Consider the following 15,937-nt stretch of genomic DNA (forward strand, 5'->3'; position numbering starts at 1 on the left):
TCTTTGGTTCATTTTTGCTGTTTTTGTTTTCTTCTTTCTCTGTCTCATTTTTCCGTTTCGTGTGTCAAATCACTCCTGAGTAATTATTGTTGAAACGGAGGCCACTACTGATACTGATGGTCTTAAATTTTTGGAACTTTTGTACTTAATCAGTTGAGATGATGAGAGATGAAAATGAGAATTACGCTTTTAATACCTCGAAGCAGTGATACAGATCTTTTTAGGTTTGCTAGAAATTTAATTGTTTAAACTCAACTATCCAGCTTTCCACGAGCGATAATGGCGGTTGATGGGTACAACTTTCTACGGTTGTTTGCCGGTTGAGTAAATATTGTTTAGTTTTCGCAGACCAGCCGAAAAGGAATTTAGTTATACGGAAGCACAGTTTTGTGGCTATTCTTTGCTGAAATATTTTCACATTAACCCAACGCAAAGATTATTTCAGAAAATAATAGCTAAGAAAGCACAAAAACACGCTTCAACTAAATTCCTCTTCGGCTGGTTTGCAAAAACTAAACAATGTTTACATTTTTCAAATCAATCACCAAACAACCGTAGTGTCTTCCATAGTAACTCCATAGTAACATAGAATGTCAAAACCGAACTGTGCCCTTCAGAAAGTTGTACCCATCAGCCGCCATTATCACTCGTGGAAAGCTGGATTGAACTGTCGGGTCCCTTGGCGAACGAGGGGTAGACTGTTTCGAGCTATTAAAAGTGTAATTCTCATTTTTTAAAATCATTTTCAACCAATCAAGTGCAAAACTTCCAATATTTGAAGACTTCATAGCAGTAGTGGCCCCGTTTCAACGAGAATTACTCTCCTTTTATTTAACCACTTTTTCCGTTTTCCTCGTTTCTTCTGTCGCTTTTTTTTATTCCCGCACTATTCCCTTTTTCCGTCCGTCTTCCCTTTCTTGTCTCGTTTTCCCTGGTTTTCTCACCCGTTCCCGTCTTTTCGTTATTTTTTCTTCTGTTTTCTCGTTCTCTTTTTCATACTTCTATTCTTTTCCCGTTTTCGCCCTTTTCAGTCCTGATTTTCCTCATTTTTTCCTTTGCCATTTTCCCAATCCTTTTCAGGTCTGTTTTTCCACTATTCCTGTCTTATTTTTTGTCACTTTCTGTCCCGTTTTTATTCTTTTTTGTCGGTCCAGATTTTTGTCTTTTTCCCTTTTCGAAACGATACGACGAAACGATAGTCTATTCTCAGTTTTTCGTTTCGTCTTTTGTTTCTGTTTTATCCCTTTTGTCTGCCGTTTTTCCTGTCCAGTTTCCGCTCCTATTTTTCTGTTCTCGTTTCGAGTTTCCTGCTCCCGTATTTTCTCCTTTCCTTTTCCTGCGTTTCTATCCCTTTCTTCTTTTCTGTGCAGTCCTCATTTTCTTTCTCATTTTCTTCCTCATTTTCGTTTTTATATACTTTTTCTTTCTTTTTAATGTCTTCTTTTTTCCGTCCAGCTACCTCTTTTTTGCCTCGTGTTTCCTCTTTATCTCTCCCATTTTCTTATTTTATTTATTTATTTACTATTTGATGGGGCTTTTAACCGTTGGTTGGTTCGCTCCCATCCCATTTTCTTCTTTTCCATTTGCTTTCTCTTTTGATGCCCCGTTTTATTTTATCTCTTATTCCATTTTGCCCATCTTTTCTGTTGCGTTTGCTTTTCCCTTTTCTGCTTGCTGTCGCTCTTTCTTTCCATTGATTGCTTACTTTTTTTGTCTTGTTTATCGCGTTGATCCCTCTTTAGTCCGAATTTCTATTTCTTCTTTTCGCTTCTCTTCCTTTTTTCTTTCTTTTTTTCTTTCTTTTTTTCTTCTTTCCTCTCACCCGTCTTTAGGTTATCGTCTTTTTCGATTAAATTCCACTATTAATATTATTCACGACCGATATGTATTTCACATACGACTCGCAGGTTTCATCAGCTTTTCCTCTTTTTCTCTTTTATGCCCCATTGTCTCCCTATTCTTCCCGTTTTCTCATCTTTTTCAGTCCCGTTTACCTTTTTCTTTAATCCATTTTTCCTGCTTTTTCGTTTCCTCTGTCACTCTGCTCTCGCCGTATGCCGGTTTTTGACTTCTTTTTCAGTCGCATCTTTTCTCTCTTTTTTTCCTCATTTTCTCTTTCGTTTTTCCTTTTTCTGCCATTTTTCCTTTTAAAATTTTTAAAATTTCAATTTTTGTTATTTCCTGTCCCGTTTTTATTCGTCTTTCTTCATTTTTCAGTCCTGGTTTTCATCTTTTTCCTTTTCAACTCCTCTTCCTTCGTTTCGTCTTTTCCGTACTTCCTCTTATTATATCCTGCTATTCCTCCTTTTCTGTCAAATTCTATTTTTCTTTTCAGTCTCCATGTCCCGTTCCCACCCTTATTTTTCTGTTCTCCTGTTTTTCCTGCTCACACATGCTCTCCTTTTTTCGATTTTCTTTCTCTCTCTCTCATTTTCTTCTCTTCCAATCTTTTTTCTCTTTTTATATTCACTTTTCGCTTTTGTTCATCGTTTTTCTTTCCATTTTTTCTGTCCCAATTAAATTCTACTATGTATATTTATTCTTGACATGAACAAATATACACTCAAGTCGCTTTTTACGCGAATGAAACGTTCCGTGTAAATCAAAATCGCTTAAAAAAACCGGGTAAATTCCGAAATACGCGTCAAAAAAACCGCGTAATTCTGAAATTCTCGCAAAAAAAAACCGCGTAAATTTCAAAATTCGCGTAAAAATAGTCGCGTAAAAAACAAACCGCGTAAAAAGCGACTTTAGTGTACATAAATATACGTTGTTAAGAATAAATATACATAGTAGAATTTAATTGGAAAGTTTCCTTTTCTTTTAATTTCTAATTTTCTTACTCGTTTTCATTATAGTTCCCTTCTTTTCTATTGTTTTTCTTCTTTTCTCTTCGGTTCTCCCTTTTTGTTGCCCCGTACTTCTCTCTATTTGTCTCATTTTGCTATCTTTTTTTCTCAGTTTTTCTTTTCCTGCTCGTTGTATCCTCTTTCTTTGTTCCGTACATACTTTTATTTCTGTACTTCTGTTCCGTTTTTCGCGCTTTTCAATCATGATTCCGTTTTTCCTCGTTTTCTGTCTCATTTCTGTTGTTTTGTTGTTTGTCCCGTCTCTCTTTGTTTTTATTCATCGTTATTTTTTCAGTCACAGTTTTTGTCTTTTTTCTCTTTTCAATTTTTTTTCTATCGTTTTGTCTGACGTTTTTCGTTTTCGTCATTTTCGTTTTTCCTTTTATTATGTCCAGCTACTCCTCATTTTCAGCCACATTCTATTTTTCTGTTGTCTGCCGTTCTCATTCCTTCTTCTTCCGTATTGTCTCCTTACCTTTTCCCCTTTTACTATCCCATTTTTTATCGTTTGAGGACGAACAGGACAGTGTCCTCATTTTCTTTCTCGTTTTTATTACAGTTATTGCTTCGTTTCTTCAAAAGATGAAAACGAAAAACTGAGAACAGATGAAGCGATAGAAAACGTGTTGAAAAGGGAAAAAGATGAAAACCAGGACCGAAAAAAAGAATAAGGCCATTGCAAATTCAAATTCACGTTCAAATTTTAAATAAAAATGCTTAAACCCATATTTTTTTGCTCGATTAAAAAATTCGCTTTGTTTTTTTTCACCTCCCCCTTCAGTGGCCCAACACCGGGAGGACAAAAACTTTATAAAATATTTGTATTGGCCTAAATACGAATAAAAACCAAAAAAGACGAATAAAGACGGACTGACAAAAAATGAGACAGGAAAAGAGGAAAAACAGAAAAAAAGAAAACAACAGAACATAGAAAAACAGACAGTAACAGAAAAACAGGAAACATAAAAGGAGGGAAAACTACGAGAGAAAAACAGGAAAAACGTGACAAAAAAGGAAAGACGGCACAGATAGCAAGAGAAACCATTGAATTTGAATTGCACTTGAAATTGGACTTGAAATTAAACTTAAATTTGGATTGAAAATTGGTGTTGAAATTGAACTTAAATTAGCATTGAAATAAAACTTGAAATTCAATTTATAACTGGACTTCAAGTCTGCGTTCAACTGCGAACTACTGGGTTATAAAAATTATTTTGTTTTATATTAAATTTAACAGATAAGGTGGGGCACGTGTCTTTGTGTGCCTCAATCTGGGCACGCCAGTGATTATAAGGATGGAACAATGGTTATCTCTTAGAAATTATTTTGTTATGATTTAGCAATAAAAAGTTTAACTTTAATCTCTTTACCGTTATGATAAAATATTTTCACCTGGATTTTTTTTCTTTTGTTTTCTTTCCTATCGCCAACAACGCGGCGCCACAGGTGGACAGCTTAAAACCAAAAATGGCCAAAAATACATTATCAATAGCGTCCCGCGTGGTAAGTACATCCCAACCTGGTGCTGGTACTTTACCCTATTCCTGCTCAGTGCACTGGTGCTACTCTCGATCGTATTGTTGGTTCTATTGATTAATCAGCAACGGTGAGTAAGTTTTCTATTTTTACAATTGCTTTCGCCCATTTGTGTCTCATTTCATTTGCTTTCGGAAGACGACGGGGACGGAGCGCTGTAGCGCATCGCGGTTTTTGCCCGACGCCGTCATCCGGCACCTGTTTCATGGCATTTTCTGTTTTTCTGAACGTGTTATGACCTAGGTTATAGCTTTGTACATGGTTGAATGGTTCGCCGATTCTGAGAGCGAGTGCGACTGTCGTAGGTGTTGTAATTAATTTGTGTACAATGCGAACAAGATAATCGAAAACCACCAGAAAGGAAGTTAATGCATTATGCAAAGCAGGGCTTCGCGTAATTTACGCTGTTGCGTTAATTATAGTTCGGGTAACGATTTTGCTATTATCCCTATTGTCACTATTCTTCAAACGCGTTCCAAGCACCGTAGACCGTATCGGCCCTAGTAAAATACTTCATTGCTTTCTTTGAACTCGGTTTTAAAATATTACTTTTGGCAAGAGCCCTTGTCGTAAAGTTCAGCAAGCAGCAAGGCTGTGAGTTTAAATTTTATGCACACGACATCGAACGACCTGATTCAGTTGAGATCATCTTTAATTTAACCACTTGTTGACAGTTATATGGATCACCCTCGGAAAACAGCATCCGCCATGTGCTTAGCAATTGATCTATATATATTTGATATTACCCGCAGATTGTACACTTCCGAAAGTGGACCCACAAATGGCAGCAATTCAACCATCCTAGCCGGATCTATCTACAATGGGCAGACGTCCAAAAAGTGTTCTCACGATCCTCGACTTAAGACCCGGTACGAGAACAGCTCACCAGCGGCCACCGATGACTACGTTGATGACGAAAGCGGTGGCGAAGCAGCCGCGACGGATGGCGAACAGGATGTAGTCACGCGATACTATGGCTGGAGTCCTTCGCATTACAAGTGAGTATACCGGACCGGCGTCATTGTTTGCAGAATAGCGTCATCATTTTTTTTTGTAAAAGTGAAATGATCAAAGGGTTACAAAAACCGTTCAGACATAACTATTCATTATCTAGCAACCGGCATGCGTTTAGCACAGCCAGCGTTCAGAAAGTCTTCAATACGCAAATCTCTAAAGAGCTAATATTTGCTTGGTTGATGGTAGAAAAATATCTGGGCCGTAGCTTATTTCTGCAGCATGCATTTTGCACGCCGCTCGCACATATGCAGAATGTTCCGCTTGTGTCGAATGATAATCAAATCTTGTATGCAGCTGATCGCGAAATTGTGTCGCGTCTTCATTCATGACGTTCTTTACATGATCATTATCATCTCCGTCGTTTGTTTGGTCGTTCTTCGGCATTTCATTTCCTACTAGGGGTGTCGACGAACGTCGGGCGGTTTGCTCCTCTGGCAGAACAGGCCGTACACTCAAAGGAATGCGGCATTTTACTCCGCTCAATGCGTGCTTGTAGTAAGACCGGCCCGATAAGAGGGTTATATAATTAAGTACTTATTCAATTAAACACGGCTCGTATCACGATGAAAGTAGGTGCATGCATTATATTGCACTGAGGTCTTGCCTTTTTATCCAAGCAGGCCTTAATCGAATAAATATCGTCCCTTCAGTTAAATACGATCATTCATTGCTCACACCGGGATAACCTCACTTTTTTTTAACATTTTCATGAGCTGTCGGAATTAAAAATTGATTTATTTATTTATTTAATGACGCTGTGATACTGAAGGAGAAACCATAAAATTTCTGAAAGTATGATGGCAATCAGCGTAAGTAATCGGATCTTTCCTTTAACCATGACTCACAACGGTGAGGTTGCTTCGGATCCTCAGTATGACTGCCAACTTTTTGTCGATAAATTCGCACGAACCTTTGAGGCAATGAAGCGATCCCAAGTAATTCAGGTTGATTGCAATGTTCCTGGGAATACTCTGGGTACACTCAATGTCGACAATGCAACGATCTGTGGGGCCACCGCAATGTCAAATCCGGCCCACACATGGTATTCCGTCTGTGCTAATTCCACTTCGGCTCGTGTTTGGTCCGAATGTCTCAAGTGCGGGGTCTCAAGTGCAAAAAAAGGTATCGGAAAGATGTCAACAACTCCCGAGGAATCTCATCATTGTGTGCCACTTTCAAATTATTTGAGCCTGCAGACGACAATCTACATACATGGATTGTATTGCAGGTCGAACATTCATTCATGAAGGCGAAGTAGCATTGGACGAGATCTGTTTGCAGAGAAGAATCCTGATTGTCCCGATATTTTGGGTGCGATTAACCAAAACATATGTCCCAGGGCACTGCGGAATAATTCAATGTTGAGAATCAGGGGTGGACTGGCCCTCCGACCGGACCTTCTGTGAAAAATGTCACAACAAAACAGCGAGAAATTTTCGAATCCTAAGCAACTCATTTATCAATTGCACTTGCACCCTCAAGTTAATGATAAACTCATACCATGTAACTGAAATGCCTACAAATTGAATTCTAAAATTTTGTTTTTTTTAGTTTAGTTATTCCCAAATGCCAAGAATTATGTAAATGGAACAACAAAAATAGTCTTCTAAATGTGGGTGCTTCAAAAGTTCGAATTGTTTGAAATATTTGAGTTCTAAAAGCAAAGCAAAGCCTAGGGGCTACGTCCCGTTTTCGAAACATGACCTTCTGTTTCCATTGAACAGATTTCGCTGCCGGCTGTTAGAGTACAGGACAATTGCGTGGCGGATCCTATTGACTTTTTGAGCATCCTAGACCTTGTTGGGCTTCTACTAAACGCGTGTGAAGAATCTGTTCAAAGTCAAAAAATTCTTCGACCAGCACCTTCCTGCGGACGCATGACGTCAGTGGTTCATAAAAACTGTACATGATCCGATAGAATCTGGTTGTCAGTAGGATTCGATGAATGAAGCTGTCAATACGGGACAGCAGAGTCGGGGCATCAATTTCATTGTTAAGAACTTTAGCCATAAAAGTTTCTTGTAGAAACCTTCGAGGACTCTCTAATGTCCCCAGATCCCAAAGCTGGCATCGGTCTACGTAGCGGACACGATTGTTAAGTAGACGCCAGGGCAGATGTTCCGGGGGGATACGAACAAATCTTCGTTCGACACGTTCTATTCTGGCTTTACAACGCAAGTTATGAAGGTTCCAGATGATACAGGCATTTTCAAGTATCAATGCCTTCAATCAATAAGGGTCTGTGAAATCTCGGGAAATTTTTGTAGTGAACCCAAGTTAACCCAGTATAATGTTGGTTGAACGTAAGCTTGTTATCGACGCGTCCGACAATAGCGACCAATAGCGACAATAGCTATTGTGAGCTTGTTTCTATTACACTAGTCAGTAACGGTATCCAATAGCTCTTCACAGCAATTTCACAACAATAGAAATAGAATAGAAGAGAATAGCAAAGGCCCCAGGGGACTGCCTTGTGGAACAACAGAAATATTAGTGGATGCACGTGAAACTGTCGAATCCAGTTTGACACGTAAAGTACGATCTGTAAGATACGAGCTCAACCATAAAGTCAGTCTATCAAATACACCCAGAATTTAGAGATCCTGTGCAACAGTATTCGATGATCTACTGTGTCGAAAGCGACCTGAATATCTGTGTACACAGTGTCAATTTGTGTTCCAGCTTCCACCTGTTAGATACATCAAGTGCGTCGCAACAGAACGACCCGGCATAAAACCATGCTGGTCTAATGATATATAGTTTTTGGTGCTGTTCAGAATTATACCACTAATGATGATTTTAAAGAGCTTTGTTTCAGCAGAAAAACTGTTAATGCCTGTAGAGCCCCACGCTCAAGTTTCCGCAACGTAATAAAATTCGTGTGCATTGTGTCTATATTTATTAAATCATCTTATTTGATACTTGAAAATTCATATTTAACTAAGCCCTGTCCGGGCTGCGGCACATGATAATCACATGGAAATTTACTATTAGTTATGTGCAGAATATTTTGAGTATAGGAATGTAGGAAGAATAGTTACAATTGCGGAGTTGGCACAGCTGCATCGTTTTCAGGAAATGCGACTACCAGGAGTGCCACCAGAAACTCAACGCATTCCGTAAAGGCTTTGCCGAAATGTGTTAGGATAAGAACGGCATTATCTTGATGTCTATGTTCTACTAAGACGCTCCAAAAAGTTCAGTCAATTATTTTGATGACCATCGTGAGGCCACCGAAAGGTGACGCTCTCGGATAAACACCTTAAGTGGAAACCGAAAGTGGTTCAAAGATGGCTAGATAAATGGCTACCGCTCAATGCATGTATTGTTTTGTGCCTTAAAAATGCATCTGTTTTGGCCAGCGGGGTGCTATCCTTATCTTAACGAACGGTGTTTGACAGTCGACTTAACGAAGGGCGCTATTTGCAGGAAATGCAGGAAATAGCGCCCGTCTGACAGGTAAATTTGCTGCCAACCTTGTTGAGATGTGCTGAGGATGTTGGCAACAAAAACATGGCACCCATCGCAAGCCCCTGGTTTTGGCAGAGCACGCTTTCGCTACGTAATGTTTTGTTTCCGCACGTTCACGGTAAAACCAAAGGAACGTACGGAAAGAAAACGTGCGATGTACACTGAAGTCGCTTTTTACGCGACTATTTTTACGCAAATTTCAGAATTTACGCGGTTTTTTTACGCGATTTTCGGATTTGACGCGGTCTTTTTTACGCGAATTTCGGAATTTACGCGGTTTTGATTTACGCGGGACGTATTCTTCGCGTAAAAAGCGACTTGAGTGTGTTACAGAAATGTCAATTTATGGCTCGTAAAAAGCTGGATAATCTGGAATTAGTTAATAGATATTTGATTACGCGCATATTTCGTTGCACTAGCGATTTCTGAATAAACAACACCACGGTCTCAAAATTTCGCTACATCAATGAGCTTTTAAAGAGCTTTCAGTTTTCGCCGCATGGATAAGCTGATATAGTGAAGCCGAAAACCTGACCAGGAATCAAAAACTGGCCTTCAATGCAAATAGATTAGTTAACCATCTTATTGATCTTATGCATTATTCTGTGGCTCCCTTAAATCTTAAATGAATCGGAATGACTTGATAAAGAGAACAAATTATATTTTGGGATGTTCGTAGTCGGCGCGGTTGGCTGCCAATCAGCTGTGTTTATGTTTGCAAGCTCTGCTATTTGACATATATTATCAATACTAATACACCATTCAAATAAACGTTTAGGTTTTTAACGAACACATGAGATGTACAGTTGTCGCTCTAACGCAATAGGTTTTAGCCACTTTCGGTTTCTTCTTAATGGCGCCTAGACAGAGATCCTAGTGACAGGCAAAGCAATTTCGACGATACAACAAGAGTGAAAGAGCCAACTCCAATGATAGGCGAAGTTTACGAGGCCATAAAGAAGCTGACGCAAAATGACTCGACCGGGAACGATAGTACCGGCTGATTGTATTAATTTTGAATACAGAACAACTAACGAAGAAGTAGAAGAATGTACTTATCTGTCCAATTTAATTTCCAAGAAGTGAAATTAGTTGGACTATGAGAACTATCGTGCAATCTCCGTTCTCGCTTCAGCGTATAAAGTGCTCTCCCAGGTTCCTTGAAGGACGGCTAGTCACGGATAAAATAGTTTTTCATAGATTTCAAAGCTGCATATGATACCATCGACCGTAAAGTGCTATGGAAAATCGTGGTCAACAATGGCTTTGCCGGAAAGCTGACCAAACTGATTAAGGCTACATAGAATGGAATTTTCGAATTCATTCGAACCCCGTGATGGTTTCATATGCTTGCTGTTCAATTGATATGTTACGTTATGGTATGTAATGTTATGTTATGTAATGTAACACCGCTACAGGGTGTTATGAACAGAGTGGATATTAACAGATTAAAGCACAAAGCTGAGAAGATTGGACCAAAGAAAAACATGTCCAATCCAAAGTACATGCTGGACGGTGGAATTGGCAGAAGTATCCAGCTTTCCACGAGCGATAATGGCGGCTATTGGGCAAAAGTGGGCACAATCTTTTGACATTCATTGCAGGTGCGTCAGGTTCGCCCTGACAGAGTTACTATGGAAACATCCATGATTGTGTGTTTTTCGACTGTAAAAATGTAAACATCGTTAAGTTTTGCAGATCAGCGGAAGAAGAACATAATTGAACGGAAGCAAACTTTTGTGGTTTTTGGCCATAATTTCCTGAAAGCACCGGCTTAAAAAATCCGCTTTACAATCGTGCGAATTTAATACTCGAGTGCACTCAGAGACAAACATTAACTTCATGTTAGTCGAGCCGTGGCCAAGAAGAAACTTTCCGTTGCGCATTTGGACGTTATTCCCGAAGTTTACGCAAACTTCGAAGCCACAATCCATAAAACTTCTTATCTGTTCAATTATTCAACGCACACGAAAGGGTGGGAAATTAGCAATATGTTCTGCTTCATGTGCGAAAACTAAACAATGTTTATGTTTTTACACTTGAACAACAAACAATCATGAATGTCCCCATAGTAACTCCTTCAGGGCGAACCTGATGCTCCTGCAATGCATGTCAAAAGACTGTGCCCACTTGTGTTCAATATCCGCCATTATCGCTCGTGGAAAGCTGGATAACAATCGACAGCCATAAGCTTGAGATAGCTGATGAATTTACCTAACTTGCATCACTGGTGACAGCGAACAACGACACCAGTCGTGAGATTTGGAGGTTTACTATTAGCGGTAGTCATACGCCATGGGATGTCCCTATTCGCCATGGGATACACGATGTCCAAAGAATTGAAAAGTGGCAGTTCGCAACCGGTAACCGCGCGGCAGCGGCAGCCAATTGGAGGAATTTTGTTCATCAGGCTGGTCATTATGTTGGCAACACTGCGAATCAATCAAAGAGTTAACTAGAGAATTCATCTCGGCTTGGTGCTTCTCAACAAATGGTCAAATGGCTGTACTCATATCTCAGCAGTAGAGTATTGCGTGTAAAACTCGGCTCCAGTATTTCATCTTTCAGTGTTCACTAACATGTCTGGAGTTCCCCAAGGTAGCAACATGGGACCTTTGCTTTTCATGTTGTTCTTTAACGACGTCACTTTATCGCTTGGTATTGGTTGCAAACTAATGTACGCTGACGACCTGAAATTGTTTACTCCATTACAAAACATTGACGACTGCCATCGTCTGCAAGAGTTGCTCGATTTGTTTGGTGAATGGTGCAAACTGAACTGGCTCATTATGCTTCAGCTACACTATTGATGGTATTAAGTTGCGCAAAGTGGAACAAGTTAGTGATCTCGGCGTTTTACTTGACCCAAAATTGACGTTTAACTTACATCGTGAGCTAATTACTTATCTCTAAAGCATCTCGGTAGCTTGGAGTCATTTTAAAGATTGGACGAAATTTCGAGGATCCGGATTGTGTAAAATCACTATATTGCGCCCTAGTTCGCCTGCTGTTGGAGAATTGTAGTTTGGTGTAGTTCCCTAAACAGCTAACCTGGAACATACGGATTGAACGCGTGCTCTCCAACGCTATTAACCATGCTCAATTTCTGGGCATCAGAACGACCATGGCGCTCAACGAGATTATTGCAAACGCAGTTTCACCGGACTGCATTCGGTTACTTCGAGCCAATTACAGAATGCATTTGAACTTTTCCGAAGATGGAGGAACTGTTCAATTTCGGTGAACCAACGCACTTGTTTGCGCACAAGCTATGTAGTTTTGATTTCATTTTATTTAACTTAAGTTTTATTCATGTAGACAAATTCAAGGTCAGATGAATTATCCCAAATAAATAAATAAATAATTGAATAAATTAACCTGGCTCAGGTCGACTACCATTTAGTTTTAATTCAACTGCTATCCAAGCATTCATAAATTAACCGAGAGTTTATCCCTGTTAAACTGACAACATCCATTTTGAAACGCAGGTGAAAACTGTCTAGCATTGACTACGGTTTACGGATCGATTTGTCAAACTGCTGAACCGTGAATAAGTTTCGGGTCCGAGTTAACACGAATCCAGATTAATTTATGAATTCGCTATTAGTCACACTGCTGTTGGCACTTTCGCAGCAGCAGTCACTACAAAATATTCATGCCTTCTTGCACTTGAAGCTTTACCAAGATCGAAAGGCTCCGTCCCATCTATCACTGTGTCGTCTCGTCTTTTCTGTCCCGGGTTGCTTTGGCATCTCTCTCCCTCCGTCACATTTTTCTCTGTCCCATCTCTCTGTATGTGCCATCTCTCTCCGACCCATCTCTATCTTTGTTCCATCTCTTCCTCTATTCCATCTCTCTCTGTCTCAGCTCTCTCGTATCCATCTCTCTCTGATCTATCACTCTCTCTGTGTCCCATCATTCTCACTGTCCCATCTCTTTGTATGTGTCATCTCTCTCCGTCCAATCAATCTCTCTCTGTCTCATCTCTTTGTATGTGTCATCTCTCTCCGTCCAATAAATCTCTGTCACATCTCTCTCTGTCCCATCTCTCTCTCTTTCTCTCTCTCTGTCACATCTCTCTCAGGAAATCCTCAAGGATTGCGTTACAGCGTTGTAGCTAGTCTTGAATACCAAGGAAGGCCGATCAATATGAATATTTATGAAACTATGAACACCTTTGATTTCATTACTTTCTTCTACCGTTTTTTACTTCTACTGGAGAGGATACTACCATTCTTAGCATCCACAAACAGCATAAATGTCGAGGGCAATTCTCAAAATTTCGTAAAAAATGGCCCGAAGGGTCCAAGAATTTCATGAAATTTTGGCAGGGACATAGTGGATGGCCAATCTTTACCAAGATCGAAAGGCTCCGTCCCATCTATCACTGTGTCGTCTCGTCTTTTCTTTGACTTCTCGCTCCCTCTGTCACATTTCTCTCTTTGTCCCATCTCTCCCGCCGTCCCTTTTCTTTTTGTTCCATCTCTTTCTCTGTTCCATTTCTCTCTGTCCCATCTCTTTATGTCTCATCATTCTCTGTTCCATCTCTTCCTCTGTCCCATCTCTTTCTGGCCCATCACTCTCTCCGTCCAATCATTCTATCTCTGGTTCATTTCTCTCTTTGTCCCATTTTTCTCTCAGTCCCATCTCTCTCCCTATCCTATCTCTCTCCCTATCCCGTCTCACTGAATGTGTCATCTCTCTCTCCGTCCCATCTTTCCCTCGCAGTTTCATCTCTCTCTGGACCATCTCTCTGACCTATCTCTCTCTGTCTCATCATTCTCTTTGTCCCACCTCTTTGTAGGTGCCATCTTTCCCTCCGTCCCAACTCTCTCTTTGTCTCATCTCTTTCTTTGTTCCATCTCTCTGTCCCATCTCTCTCCGTCCAATCACTCTCTCTATCCCTTCTCCCTTTGTCCCATCTTTCTCTGTCCCATCTATCTATTTCTGTCCCATCTCTCTCATCGTCCCATTTTTCTCTATCCCATCTCTCCGACCGATCAATCTTTCTGTCCTATATCTCTCTTTTCATCCAATCCCATCTCTCTCTCTCTCTACGTGCCATTTCTCTAGCACTCGGTCGTAAAATTTCTACTTAAGTAAAAAGTAAAACATGAATCCAAAATATATTGTTCATCAGACCCGGAAAAACCTGGAAAACCGAGAATCCTCAGGAATTGCGTTACAGCATTGTAGTTAGCTAGACTTGAATGCGAAGGAAGGCCCATTTATGAATATACAATACGGTCGCTCTTTCCTCTTCACGTCTTGTTGTCTGTTGGATACTACGAACACCTTTGATTTCATTGCTTTCTTCTACCGTTCCCTACTTCTGCTGGAGAGGCTCCTATCGTTCATCCGTCGAGGGCACTTACTATCAGTGTCAGTGAACAGTGATTTCCAGGATTCTTGGTTTTGGGCTGTCAGTCTTCAGTCACCCTGCACTGCTGCTGCGCGTGCATCTTCATCGGTCGCACACACCCAATGAGTGCGTGATCTACCGTCGAAACCGACGACCTCGCCTAGGTTCTCTGCTGAATACTATTTTCGCTGACCTTTCTTCTGGCATTCGGGCTACATGTCCAGCCCACTTTAACTGCATCCCGTCATCATATTTATGCACCTCGTACAACTCGTGGTTCATGCGTCTACGCCATTCGCCGTTGTCAATCTTGCCGCTAAATATTAACCGCAAAATTTTATGTTCAAATACACTAGGTATAAGGTCTGCTTCTCTCAACGCCCACGATTCATGACCGTAGAGTGCCGCCGGCCGGTAATGTTTTGTACATAGCTAATTTTGTACGCGTCCGCAAACTTCGTGACTTTAGTTGGCTGCGTAGAAAGCCCTATTTGCAGCAGCAATACGTCTCTTCACATCTCGAATAGCGTCATTGTCGCATGTTACTAGCCTAGGAGCATGTGCGATTTAGTAATGATGGTTCCATTCCTTTGCAAGACTGCTCTTCGTATCGCCCCTTCAAGTGCCATATTAAACAGTAGGTTAGAGAGGGCATCGCCTTTTTTCAATCCGTCTAACGTCACGAATGCATCTGATATTTCACCGGCTATTCTGACGCTTGACTTTGATTTGCCTAGCGTTATATGACACAGTTTTATTAGTTTGGTCGGAAAGCCGTGTTCGAGCATTCCATAATTCATTTTTTTCACTGAATCGTACGCTGCCTTGAAATCCACAAACAGACGGTGAGTCCGCAAAAGTTGTATTCCCGAAATTTGTCAAGGGTTTGATGCAAGGTGAACATTTGATCCGTAGTCGATCTTCCTTCTCAAAAAACACACTGGTAGTCGCCGACAAAGGATTCTGATAACGGCCTCAATCTGTTAAACAGAATACGGGAGAGTACCTTATAGGCGGAGAGACCCTATTTTTCGATCGTGGCATGGATTCCTTTGTGCAGCTGCTCACTCTCCACCTTCAGAAGTTGGGCCGGAATTTCGTCCTTTCCAGCAACCTTTCCGTTTTTAAGTTCTTTCATCACCTTTTTAACTTCTACTAGCGTGGGTGGCTCCACAGCTTGACCATCATCCTCAATTCGTATTCTGTGTCTGAGGCTTTCTTCATTGCCTGTACCATTTGGAAGCTCTTCAAAGTGCTCTTTCCACCTGGCAGCCACCATAGCCTCGTCAGTCAACAGGTTTCCATCCTTGTCGTTGCACAGCACTTACACCGGGATGGTCTTATCCGCTGTACGTTCTAATTCTTGGAAAAATTTCAACATATTTTTTTCTTCGCCAATTAATGGTCTTTGAGGTAAAAATTTCACGATAGCGTTATGATTTGACTTCAAATGGTTAGAGTTATGCATAGCATGATACAATGATAAAAACAACCAGACCGAAACACTAAAAAACAATTACCGTTACTCCATTGCAGACTGACAATCGAACCCAACTTTGATCGGTCGATCAATAACGGCACGGTGATCATCAACGTCATTCGAAACTCCAAAGGTTCGAAGCTGCAGCCAATCGTACTGGATATAAATCAAATTGAAATTCTATCGTCTAAAGGTAGGTCCGAAGGACCTGAATTTTGTCAT

General features: G+C 40.5%; 1 protein-coding gene across 2 annotated transcripts in view; it reads left to right on the forward strand.

Moving 5' to 3' along the window:
* Positions 1 to 15,937, forward strand: part of LOC128733165 (aminopeptidase N-like) — a 39,257-nt gene that overhangs the window by 19,867 nt on the left and 3,453 nt on the right. For both annotated transcript variants that reach the window (XM_053826810.1, XM_053826811.1), the window contains exons 3-5: positions 4,296 to 4,455; positions 5,138 to 5,383; positions 15,772 to 15,908. In XM_053826810.1, the coding sequence (XP_053682785.1) occupies positions 4,296 to 4,455; positions 5,138 to 5,383; positions 15,772 to 15,908 (543 nt within the window). The remainder of the gene's footprint in view (positions 1 to 4,295; positions 4,456 to 5,137; positions 5,384 to 15,771; positions 15,909 to 15,937) is intronic.

The sequence above is a fragment of the Sabethes cyaneus genome, chromosome 1 (genome assembly GCF_943734655.1).
Source record: "Sabethes cyaneus chromosome 1, idSabCyanKW18_F2, whole genome shotgun sequence".
Classification (NCBI taxonomy): domain Eukaryota; kingdom Metazoa; phylum Arthropoda; class Insecta; order Diptera; family Culicidae; genus Sabethes; species Sabethes cyaneus.